This window comes from Meleagris gallopavo, chromosome 1, assembly GCF_905368555.1.
Source record: "Meleagris gallopavo chromosome 1, MGAL_WU_HG_1.1, whole genome shotgun sequence".
NCBI classification, from domain to species: Eukaryota; Metazoa; Chordata; class Aves; order Galliformes; family Phasianidae; genus Meleagris; species Meleagris gallopavo.
In genome coordinates, this window is record NC_139404.1 from 81,660,181 (window position 1) to 81,672,811 (window position 12,631).

Sequence of the window (12,631 nt, forward strand, 5' to 3'; positions counted from 1 at the left end):
GCACTCATGTATCTTACTTATTTTGAGTATGTGCCCAGGGATGTGAGTGAAATGAGGAAATTTTAATAGCCGCTGTTCTCTCCTATAAAGTTTCCCAGTGACACATGCAGCATTGTGCAAACTGGCACTGCAAAAACAAACACTGCAACATCCCAACATTACTGTCATTTCCTGCTTTGATCTTGAAAGAGGCATAATGCATTTCTGTACTTTGGTGAAACAGTGAAGAGCATAAAACTGCAGATCAATACTTAATTGCTTTAAAATCAGCAACTGCAATATTTTTCTAAACTTCAGGGGATGGGTAGGTGTCTTCAATGTTTTCAGGCCTATTATGGCTCCTTCTGAAGCAAGGAGTGCAGATCCCTGCTCAATGACAGTGTCCTAAGCCCAGATGAGTCATTGCTCTCTGTTAGGCTGCTAGTTCATGTTCCCAGGAGATACCACCTTGAGTGTTGCACTCAAACTCCCATGTTCCTCAAGGTGTGATGGAGATGATGTATCAGTGGAATTAAAAAAAAATATTTATTGTTGCTTTGCAATATAAAATGAATAAATCCATAATTACAAAGTCAGAGGCATAAAAGAGCTGAATAAAAGGAATGTGACATAACAAAGCAAAATCTTAAAATAAGAAACCACCAGAATCTTGCCTAAATGCCTTTGCTTGTGATACATGCCTTCCACAGCTCCATCTCAAACTGGCATTAATGGAGCCTGCTGAAAGTCCAGTGTTAGGACAGCTGGAAAGAATGGTACATGATCACCTATACGCCAGTAAAGGACTGAAATTTTAATCCACACATGTAAAGAATACAGAGTAAAAAGGGCTGAAGTGGAGAGCCCAGAGAACATTCTGCACTGCAGAGTAACAGAAGTATGGGTATGGTGTCTTTGTGCCACTAAATACAGCAGCACCTCCAACCACTTCTTCTTGGGGACAGGGATGCTGACAGTGTTCAAAAGGAGCAAGTGTGCTAGGCTGAGGCAGGATCTCATAAGGAGCTGCATGAAGGGACAACCGTATCACTGGCATTTTTGGGGGAAGAGGGGCAAAAGACCCAAACAGCTGCCGAGCTTCCACTCAGAGTTCTCCCACATGGAAAGCCACCAACGAATAACTGAAAACAAAGCTGTCCATATTGGTTTTATGAGCTGTTCAGGCTATTCTATAACCTGAGAATGCACCAAGCCAATTACCTTCAAGGGATGTTTGAGTAAAATCTTCCTTCCCTGGCTGGAAGTGAGCTCTTAAAACATCCCTTTACGGTCCCTCCAGGAAGGGAGGCATTATAGTACCTAACAGGTGATTCTGCTAGCAGTGAAGTTTCAACAGTCCCACGGGTAAGGCCGTAAGCTGTGACCTCTATTTTCTCTGAACTCACTGGTCTATCTTTGCATTTTCTGGGCCTTGCAGTGCCTGACTGAAGATGAGCTTTTTCAGCTGATCCAATTTGTCATCTCTTAAGGCATCTCGGATGGCGCTGAAGAAGCTGAAGTAGTGCTGAAAGTTGTGCATCATGAGCAGGACACCAGCCAGAAGCTCATTGCTCACAAGGAGGTGATGGAGGTATGCGCGAGTGTGCCTCTGACAACAGTAACAGGTACATCCTTCCAGCAAAGGACGAAAATCATCATAGTATCTAAGGAGGAAGACACATTTGGTTACATCAAAAGTAAGACGACTCACTCAGGTAACAAAGACTATCTAGTTACTCTATGGCCTTTACAGGGACCTGAGGGCGTGAATCTAGTTTCTTTAAGGTGTGCTGCAGCTAAGCCCCATACAAAGGACTCCTAGGAGCATTCAGGAAGTCACTATGGAGCCAAGAAGCCACACAATTAAGTCAGAAGATAATTTTGACTGCATCACCATTAACAGTAGCAAGAAGGCTTATCTGCACCTTCCCTCACAGAAAAGCTGCAGCTCAAGACTCACCTTGTCAGCTATCAAACAGTCTACAGAGAAGGAAGCTACCAGAAGCAAAGATTCACAGAATAGTATTCGCTGCTACTGGGAGATGTACTATGCTCACAAAGTGGGCAGAGAATGGAACAAATCAACACAGTTGACTAATAAGCTGTAAAAAAACAAAACAAAACAAAACAACCACCACCAACAACAAAAAAAAACAGTTGAAAAATAGTGTTTCATAGTTGAGAATCAGCCTTCTCAGTGTTATTCTGCTCTCTGTATCTGTTGTAGTTTCCATGGAAATAAATAGGAGGCATTACTTTTGGAGTGACCTATGTACCTTCTGAAAATGACTCAAGTTAGTTAGATGCAGAAGAACAAAATGATCCTCACACAGCTTTTGTCACACTAGTTTTCCAGCTGGAACATTGCTGTGGCCACAGTATTTCTGCTGGATAAGCAATCTGAAAATCTCTGGCTTTAGATCAGAGAAATGATAGCACTTTCAGCCATGCACTGCTCTGTATATCAAGCTAGAACGACTACCTGACACTTAATTCAATGTCTAGGTCTACTTTACTTCCTTCAATGGTTTTGCGTTTTATGAAGTTTCCCATCCAGCTACTGACAACATGAAAATATAGAGGACAAATACAGAGGACAAAAACCATAGTATTTCCCAGTACAGCTGCAGGTTCCTTCCTCACCAACACAAATACCTTTTCTCCTTCAGAAATATCTCAAATGGTGTCATTTCTGGGTCAGCTTTGACAACCTCCTCCTGGTCTTCTTCAGTACCATTTTTCTCCAGGTCCTGGGCCCCATTTTGTTTTAAAGCTGCTATGAAACAAAAAGACAACAGCCTTTTATCAAGAGTCAGCAAGGGCACAGGGAGGGTTGTAATATCCTACATTAGAGTATTTCTGCCACTCTCTTGCCAAAAGAAAAAACTCTTGCCACAAGCTTCCCCTTCCTATGGTAAGCAACCATTTTTCTTTAATTATCATAGGTTAGTTAACAAAAATAGAATCTTAGATTATTAAAACAGCAAGAGACAAGTGAAAACTCATCTATCAGACTTAATGAAGAGTTAGAGCTGAAATAGCAGCACAACTTTTTGCTGCTCTGCTGAACTGAATTCTTAATAAATATTTCCAGTCTGAACGGCATGCTGACTAGAATGCAGTCACCTGAACAAATTGATTTTATTGGGATTTTGTCGGAATAAACAGGCTACTGATCTGCATTCAATCATTCTACTTTCCATTCTGTCATCCAACTCAAAAGATTTAGATTTTTTTCTCTTTCTTAAACAATTGAAATAAAAGAAGCTGATAGCACTGACGCAGGAGATGTAGATTCCATATGTGTATATTCAGTAGTCTACCTTAAAAATAAAAAACACCCCATAATTTTGTAGGTTGTCATTTCTGTTGTCGAGCAGGAGATGTTTCTGGAAACATCAATAATATTATTTTTTGCACAATCCACATCTAGTGAGTGTTGCATAGGAACAGAACAAAGAGGTTATTCCTACCCGTAATTTCTTTTGGTTTAATAATAAGATGAGATGAGGTAAACAACAACAAACAAAGAAAATGGTTTAAAAAATATATATATGACAGCAAACAGAAGGAAACAAGACGTTCTGTTCTATTTATCTGGTTTTGAATTATCCAGGCATGAAAAGAAACCAAGTTCCACCTAGGAAGAAAAATGTAAAACATATTTTTTTTCCCGTATTAAAAACATTTACTGAGTCCAAAACAAGATGATTGCTTGAAGAATGTTTAACAGATGCTTTAATGGTTGCTATGCTTGCTCCCCTCTCACAGCCCAATGAGGTAATGCATTATGAACATCTTGGTTCTGTTCTTATATGAATAAACAAACTGAGAGGAAAGCTACCCAGATAAACAGCATCCCTAACTTTGGTCAGCTATAAAGGAAAAGGACTTCAAAACACATATTAAAAACAAACACATATTCAGTTAAATGTAGAAATCGAGTATCATAAATTTGCCCAGCCTGCACTGCTAGCACTAACAGAAACGTTTGTAAATGGTGTCAAACAGAGCACAGATACACAGTTCAGTCTACAGAAACAACTATTCAGTGTTAGAGAAATCATTAAGCATATTTTGCCTAACCAGACATTCAAATTTTGGCTGAGATTTCACATTCCCCTCAATAGGTTTCACACCAAAACAGCCCATTTTCAAAAGCAACACTGGGTAGTTGAAATCCAGGTCTTCCAGTGGCTGTTGCACTTAAATCAAGGACAAAAGAACCCTCAAACACAGATTCTTCCAAAGCGTAATTATGCTTGCCACAGTACCAGCTGATACAGTCACAGCCTACCTGCTGCTTTGGGATCTGAATGGTAATCATAGCCAAACACCAGGGCACAGCCTCGCTCCGTCACTTGGAAGGGAAAGAAGCTCTCAAAAATGTCCACTCCCCTTTCAATGCACTCAAGCACCTCATCTGGTTTGCCCAGACCGTGGATGATTCTGTAAGAGATGCATAAGAAGATAAATCTTAGAATATCCCAAGCAGAAGCAAACAGATACCTCAAGGAAAAGAGACATGTGGAACACATATTGGTTAACCCTGGAATTGCTAAACACAAGTCAAGTGCATACAACAGTCTATCACTCCAAACCCTGCACAATTCTATTTCCACACCCCTAACCAATCTGGTACTCAAGAGGCTTTTCCTCCTTTGCCATTCGGAAGACAGCACAATCACTCATTTACTAAGAAAAATCTCATTCCGCTCATGTTTGAAGTGAATAAAATACATTTGCAAAATTCACAACAGCTATGTTTTAGAACAGATATTTTCCTTAGTCATATTTCTGCCCTAAATAACTACCAGGTACCAGATACCCTGACCTCTTTACTCGGTAACTGCTCAGGAGACAGTCTGAAAGGACTCGGCCTAGACCAGCAGAAACAGCAGTAGATGTTTCTAGCAGTATACAATTCTCTAGCATCTGAAGAGCTGCCTGGAGCAAAATGCACTAAGGAGAAACGTAACTGGAAACAGAAAGAAGTTCCTTGCTTTTTTTCTTCCTTCCTCTCCATGCTCTTCCTAGTCAAGCCTACCTTTTCACCTTCACTGATACTCTTTATTCTATGTCTCTGATTCACCCAAACAAATGACTTGGTCAAAAAACTGGGCTGTAACATCCACTGCGATACAGTATGAGCCAGGAACAGCTCAGCTGGATTGCCATCAGTGGTAATAGGAATCCTGCTGTTAGCTAAATTTAGCTGGCAGCTTCCTTGAGGGCTGGTGAAGCAGAGGAGAACAGAGTGGTTCCTGCTCTCCTGCAGGTGCATGGCTGGGCTGACGGCAGTAAAAGCTAATGTAGGGCAGTGATCTACACAGATAATTAGAAAAATACACATGGGCTGATAAACGAAGTCACAAGGTGCCATTTTTAGTCCCTTTTCTAAGTACTTGAATTAAATTGATGAGCAAAGAATATGGATGGGGAAAGATTTACTGCGGGAGCGTCTTCTGCTTCAGGCTCTTTTGAAAGGGAGAAAATAATGTTCAATAGCTAAAGCAGTAGTTCTGCATGTGTGATCAAAACCCTTGCTAGAATTTAACTTTGTACAGACAAGAACAAAAATTTGTTCTTGCAAGGGTTCCACCTCTACTAGAAAAAAAGAATAAGAGATTTCTACAACCTTAGGTTCCTGAAAGGACCCTAAAGATCACATTCATAAGATCATTTCACTAACACAAAAAGCAGTTCCTTCTCAGGTGAGGGTGAGAGTGTTTGGCTTCTGGAGAATTTCACACTGGAGTGAAAGACAGCTGCAAAACAGCTTCTCCAGCCAGAACGGCAAGGGTGAAAGCAGGACTGTCTGACACTCACTCGAGGTACTTACAAAAGCCCTAAGGAGAACCTGCTTTCTTCTTACATAGGGGTCACAAACACTTGTCTTACTCAGACAAGCAAACTATTTGACAGATGAGGCAGATGCTCTGGTAGAGAGTGAGGTTACCTGAGCAGATTGGACTTAATGCTCTCAGGGGATCTTTTTAAGTAGTTAAACCAGACAAGATGAAAACAAGGAAATTCAAACCCTGGGCACCCCTTAGCATGAACAAGCTGCAGCACAAGACAACGCTTTCACATTTTCCTTTCTTTTGAACACCACCTGTTCAAACCAATGCTCGGATAGCAGAGGACAGCACAGCTACGGAAAAAACTAAGGGGTCCTTGTCATTCCCTTCAGGAAATGATGAAAGAAGCCCCCATACAAGAGCAGCAGCAAGAGAGGAATAACCCAGAATTCATACAGAAGTTAGCAAACTCAACACAGTTCTAAGAAATCCCTCCACATTTGAACCACTAGTAAGTATTAGCACATCTTTTCTGGAAGCCTTTAGTTACTATTAGTGATTGGAAAAGTCAAGAATGCTGAAGTACTGTGTAGACTCTGACATGGATCAATCAGATGGGCATAACCAACACCACAATATATAGTACAGTTCCCACACTATGCCAATCCAGAGAATGCAATTTCTCTTGGCCAGGCTGAACAAGCTCTGGTAATTTACAGGCTCAGCACCTTAGGTACTAGGTCAGAGCCCGCTGGTCATGTAAGCACTTACTGATTCTGTCAGCACTCTTCTCTACTCTTTTCCAGCTTAGCCTGTATAGAACTGCAAACCTGACCTTTTTTCTTAGAAGACGTCCCTGTAGAATGAGTTGATAATTTTTGTTCTAGCTGAACCTACAATAAACCATGGCCTCAGAGGCCAAATGCAAACAAGTTCAGACAATAGACTAGACATATCCCATCTGTAATTTTTCCTCAAGAAAGCAAAGAAGCCCTAAACTCAAATTTGACTGCTCTTTAAATGCAGGGAATACTCATATCTAGAACATGAGCACAGCTTGGTGTCAGTTGCAACTAAAAACTGAAACAGCAGTTGAAGTCTGCAGTCTGACAGTGGCCTGGCATACACACACTGCACTGTGCAAGACAGTGACTATTTCTCACACTGATATTGCACAGCAGCCTTGTAAAAAGACGAGTGAACTTCTTGGGATGTCGCCTATACAACTTACCTTGGTTTATCCTCTGGCAGCTCTGCTGTCACAGAAGAAATCAGGTTCAATTTGGTCTCCTTTGCCATGGCATGTCCCTGGAAGCCATCTAACAGAAAGCCACCCACTGGTCTCTTGGCAGTCTCCCTGGCTGATCTGAGCCTCTCTTCCAAGACATCTCCACCTTCAATTGTCCCAAACATTACACTTCCTTGTAGTTCCTGGCCCAGAAGAAAGCTACAAGTGTTAGAGAGTTCTGCCAAAGACATGCAAGATCTCACAGCACAGACTACAGATGCTTGCTACCTAAACCATGCATTCACAGGAACTTGGAAGAGCCACAGCGATTCATCCTATGTAAGATGAACCCTCAAACGACACTGTGAAGTCCAACTGGGAGGTAGAAAGGGATCAGGAGAGAAAAGATTCTGTTTCCAGCCTCAACACTAACTCACTGAGAATTTCAGAACCATTCTTTCCACTTCCCCAAAGAAAGTAATAACAACAGATGATCTTTGTACACAGCTTTTTGTAGGTGTCCCCTCAGCACTCCATGTCAGTGCAGAACACAAAGCATGTTCAACCATCTTGGCTGCCAGACAACAGAGCTCACATTCTATTGCCCTTCAGGGAATGTCAGTATTGGTTCCTGCAGACACTTTCCTTTGTAATGCACACCTGGATAATTTGTTCCCTTTCATCAAAAGGGAAGGAAGTTTTAAACCATCTGTAGAAAATAAATGATAGAACTGGCAAATTCTGGCAAGTCCTCCTTCACCTGGAATTGAACAGATTTCAGAGAAAAAAAAAAACACTTGTCTCAATCTGATGAGAAGACCCTACTTTGCCAGTGTACATAGCATGAAGGAAAGTGAAAAGAAATGCACTACAGTCCAAAAGCAGAATAATATAAAAAATAGAATTCTCTCAAACTAGTAGAAATTGTTGTTCTGCAGCTGGAGACAAGTCATTAAGAGAAGAGAGAGGCAGAAGGAAATCCTACAGTGCTACTGATCTTACCTCCTCCAGGACTGTCACCTGCACATCCTCTGCTATATAAGTGTGACAAGATCTCCTACTAAATCACATCCTGGAACTGGCCCAGAGTGCAGCATAGGCCAAAAAGCAACTGCAGTGCTACAGTCTTGACATCTTTGGGACCTTACCGGTGCCTTTTCCAGCAGCTGAAGGCATGCATCCAGGAAGGAAAGCGATCTGTCCACAGACTTCTTGGCCCTTTTTCTAGTAACTTCTCCAGAAATAGTGTCTCCATCAGCAATGCACTGGAACCAGTCCGGCTGGATTGCCCGCTGTATGTCCATGAATTTGGAAGCTGTCATTTCCATGCGTCCTGAGCTACCCCATAGGGATACTGTCTGTCAAGAAAAAAATAGGGATGAAAGACCATGCAAAGGTTAACAGATCTCAAGTGACAAAGGAGAGAAGTCTGGTGAAACACCAGTTACTGGAAAGACACTGAAGAGGTAAGTTCTAAAGTAGCATGGCTCAGATATTCAGTTCTCCTTGATACAGTGAGTAAATGAGAAATGACCAAGTTGGGATTTCCAGGATACTCTTTCATGAAACCATCAAACACATGCAGCACAGCAATTTCTCAAGGTGTCTGGAAGTCTCTGAGATGGAACAGCTGGCCTTATCATCCAAATTAGTGGCAGAATTGGAAAAAAATATATGAAAAGAATTATAGATTTAGGTAATTCCTTTTCTGCACAGGGAGAAGACTCAGGCTGGTTCCTAACAGCAAAGAATATGCAGTGCAAAAAACTACATGGTGAAGCTTATCCTGCCATTCATGATAAGTCGTCATATCCAAGCAGGATTGAGAACTGACCATATCTATGCAGGTACCAGGAATTGCCCCTCCAGCCAGTGCCAGAGCAACCAGTAGGTACCACATGCACTGCGTGGGAAATTGGCACATCTCTAGGATGGAACTGGCAAAGGCTCACAAGGCTCCTGGGTTACTGACATCTCTTCCTGCAGAAATACTATGTTCTTTCCCTTTGTGGGTTTGTATCAGACTATAACTACAAAGACAGGGTTGCAGGTTTACTGCTCATCAGTGGCATCACTGCAAGCCTGTTCAGTACGTAAGCCAAAATGCATGTTTTTTCCTTTACTGCCATACTAACCACAACAGCACAAGATTCCAGAGAGCTCTGTCCTATCCAAATCATCACTTAACTGTTCAGGAAAGAGACTTTCAGTAAGAAAATATCCATATTTATTTAGTTGGAGGTATGAGTATGCAAATATCACTTCTCTTAGTACAGAGAGTTCTTTTTCTATATAGTGCATGAACATCATCTTATTGCTTTCCAGACACATCTACACAGATGTGAGGACAGACTGGCAGCTCTTCTTTGGTAACTTTAGGTAGGTTCTTTCAAGCCTTTACAGTTACTGTACCTTGTTGGTGTTGTAGCCAGAAGGACAGGGAGCAACCGGATCTTGAAGGGAGCAGTACAGCACTGTATCTGGCATACCTGGGAGCAAAGCAGCAGAGCAGAGCTTTATGATCCAAAACAAGGCTAATGTAAAGGGATGGTCTGTGAATTTGCAAAATGGAATATGTTTTCCTTCCACAAACAATCTCACAAATCCTCCTCTGCAGTTCTTCTACAGGACAGATAAAGAAAAATATTGCTCAATTGATCTCTCAGTACCAAAGAAGGTAGCCAGACTTCGTCCTCAGCTTTACCAGCTGCAGGGAACAGAGCACAGTACTGGGATGAAACAGGAAACAACAGCCATTGTTTCTGCATGCTGCATAGCCCCTTATTTTTTTATTTTTTTTTTAATTTCTTCTTGATTAACACACCCACTACTAAAATTTGCCAGACAGTAGCTAACTTACTTGATAACTTGACAGGTACCCTGGGAGACATCTGACAATCTAAACAGAATAACAGCCTCAAGCCTAATATTGTAAAGGAAAGACAACATATTGTGGGAGATCAGCTACAGAAATGAGAGCCTCATCTCTGCTAACCAGAGGTTTCTAATGTCATACATAAAGTTCATGTCTTAATGCCACAGTTTCTCTTCACAGACAGGCACTGAAATTGGTAAAGTCTCCAAGAAGTTTCATAGAGAAGGGACTTAAAATTGTTCTCAGTGGAATAAGCAGTCCCAAGACAATTATCAAAAGCTGCATGTAAATTTCCTTTGGAAATCCAAGCCAAAGCTTTGCTTACATAATGAAATAAATGTCCAAAATCTTGAAGTACTCTTTTTAAAAAAAAAAAAAAAACAAACTCTGTCCAATAGACTTCTATTTTAACAACTGTCAATGTTACTGAAGTTAAACAGACATTCCACCACTTCAACAGGATTTACCATATAGCCATTATAGCCCTAGAGACCTGGACAAAGCATCCCAGTAAGCCTGTTGACCTGGCTGATCACCTTACCATTCTTTGAGCTACCTCCCCAGATAGAAATACTGACTTTGAATAGAAATGTTCATTCAAGATGCCAACTCTGCTTTCACTGCACTCTCAGGTTCCTATACCACCTGAGCCCAAAAACAGTGATCTTGGTGATGCACTGCATGTGGGCAGTCCTTTACCAGTCCCTAATGACTGACAGGGAAAAAACCTAGGACTGTTGCACATACAGAAACCATGGCTGTGCTCACTCTTAGCACCAAGCTAAAGGTTTCATTCATGAACTGCTCCAATAATAGAGAGGGACTGATAAAAACTACAGAGGCTCAGTGCAGTAACGGAGGACTGCAGCAATACTTACTTCATATTCCAGCTTAGTTGGATGTATTCCTAAAAGTGACCATTCAGCATGAAAAAATGGAAGGTGAACGGGTCGGTGCAAGTACAATCTGACAAACTAAAAGGAATAAAGAACAGGAGGAAAACTGATCTCCAGCTGCTCATTTAGTTTCTCAGAGCTCCTGCAAATCCAACATGGCCCCTTCTCTCAGAACAAGAACAGTTTAGAGGCATAAGCATTCACTCGATGAGACTGATTTGACGTAGGGTGTTTTATCCATTCCTCATACTGGATGAAGATTTTTAAATTTTCTTCTTTAATTATTCTTCATGCTGGATTAAGACTTTCTGTTGGCTTAAATGAAACCAACTGCATTACGATAACCAAAAAACGTCAGCGTTTATTAGAAGATGGATACTCTCAGAGAATCACTTAGACAGCTGTAGGAGAAGGTTATTTTCAAGGCAATGTTCTCCTCACATGACTAGTTAGAAATTGCACTTAGCAAGATCCTGTTGCAGCCCCCCCCACTGACAGGGGCTACTGTAACTTCTCAGTTCTAGTTGCAAGTTTTGATTTGAGCTCATTCTAGTCAGTGTTGAAAATTCTAAGGCAAAGTTTGGGGGAGGAAAAAGTAAAGCAGAACTACATATTCTTGTACTGTTTGACGGATTTCTTGCCCTACTGTTGACAACAAAACATTTTAAGTCCTCCTTAGATTCACTTTGACTGAGAAAAAGCATAAATGTGGGAAGCCTGCACCTAGGTGTTCGCACCTCAAGACACACCAGTTAGATCCATCTCTCTCCAGACACGCATCGTCCCTCATTAGGGACTGGGTCTGTACGTGCGGCTTGTAAGCACACAAGGTCAGAATTCACATGAAAGCTTCCATTTTAATTCTGTGCAGAACTAGGCGCCTGGCAAGCCTCCATAAAGCAAGTGCACCCCTGAATATTTACACACCGCTGTCTACTGAACTGTCCCTCTCTGCAGTTTCTAATTGGTTACTCTGTTCCATCTATTTTTCTTCACCCAGGTAACTAGCGATATGATGGGAGAACAGCCTCAAGTTGCACCAGGACTGGTTCAGGCTGGATATGAGGAAATTTTTCAGGAGCGCTGAGGCACAGGCTGCCCAGGGAGGCTGTGGAGCAACTATCCCTGGAGGTGTGCAAGAGCCGTGTAGATGTGGCACTGAGAGATGTTTTAGTGGGTACTGTGGGGACAGGCTGACGGCTGGACTAGGTGATCTTAGTAGTCTTCTCCACACTTAATGATTTCAGGATTCTAAAGGTCAGCTATCAGGCATTTCCCCTCGCCTTTTGCTGACAGGAGTTTATCACACTGGACACATTTGTGTCCTACTGCTGCCTTCTCACACATATTCGTGATCATTTCTACTTCCTCGTCCACGCAGACTCCAAGCTCCCGGCAGCTATAAGCAGCAAACACCCGCACTTTACCTATAAACTTCGCCGCTCCCTCCTTGTACTCCTCCAGGACGTCGTGCAGCTCGGCCCTGCAGCCAGACACAGAGACGCATTAGGCACGCAGGGCGCTATGCCAGAGGCAGGCGCGGAGCCGCGCGTCCCGCCGCCGTTACTCACATGGTGGGCAGCGTGAGCTGTGCCACGGCAGGCACGCCGCCGACCTCGCGCAGCGTGTCGCGGGTGAGGTGCGGCGCCGTGCCCGTCCGCGTGTACAGCAGGCAGCCGGGCAGCGCCAAGGCGGCCGCCCCGCTCCGGCCCAGCCCCGCCAGCGTGCCCAGCCTCCCGCTCGCCGCCCCGCACAGCTTCACCCGCATCCCGAGAGCCGCAGCCGGCGGAGGAAGGAAGACGCGAGCCTCGCCGCTTCCCCCGCTTTCTCCAATCGCCTCCCGCCACGGCAT

The 12,631-nt window shown here is 42.8% G+C and overlaps 1 protein-coding gene across 2 annotated transcripts; it reads right to left on the reverse strand.

Annotated features, from left to right (window-relative positions):
* Positions 1–506: 506 nt before the first annotated feature.
* Positions 507–12,630, reverse strand: QTRT2 (queuine tRNA-ribosyltransferase accessory subunit 2). Of its 2 annotated transcripts, none has more exons than XM_010719394.4 (8): positions 12,351–12,630; positions 12,207–12,262; positions 9,421–9,497; positions 8,157–8,366; positions 7,012–7,211; positions 4,277–4,428; positions 2,635–2,752; positions 507–1,643 (listed from the first exon to the last, which is right to left on the reverse strand). In XM_010719394.4, the coding sequence occupies exons 1-8, from the start codon at positions 12,545–12,547 to the stop codon at positions 1,382–1,384; spliced, it is 1,272 nt and encodes a 423-aa protein (XP_010717696.2). In that variant the 5' UTR covers positions 12,548–12,630; the 3' UTR covers positions 507–1,381. The 2 variants fall into 2 exon arrangements, with proteins under 2 accessions (XP_010717696.2, XP_010717692.2); XM_010719390.4 differs by having other exon boundaries at positions 2,635–2,755; positions 12,351–12,629.
* Position 12,631: the final 1 nt, after the last annotated feature.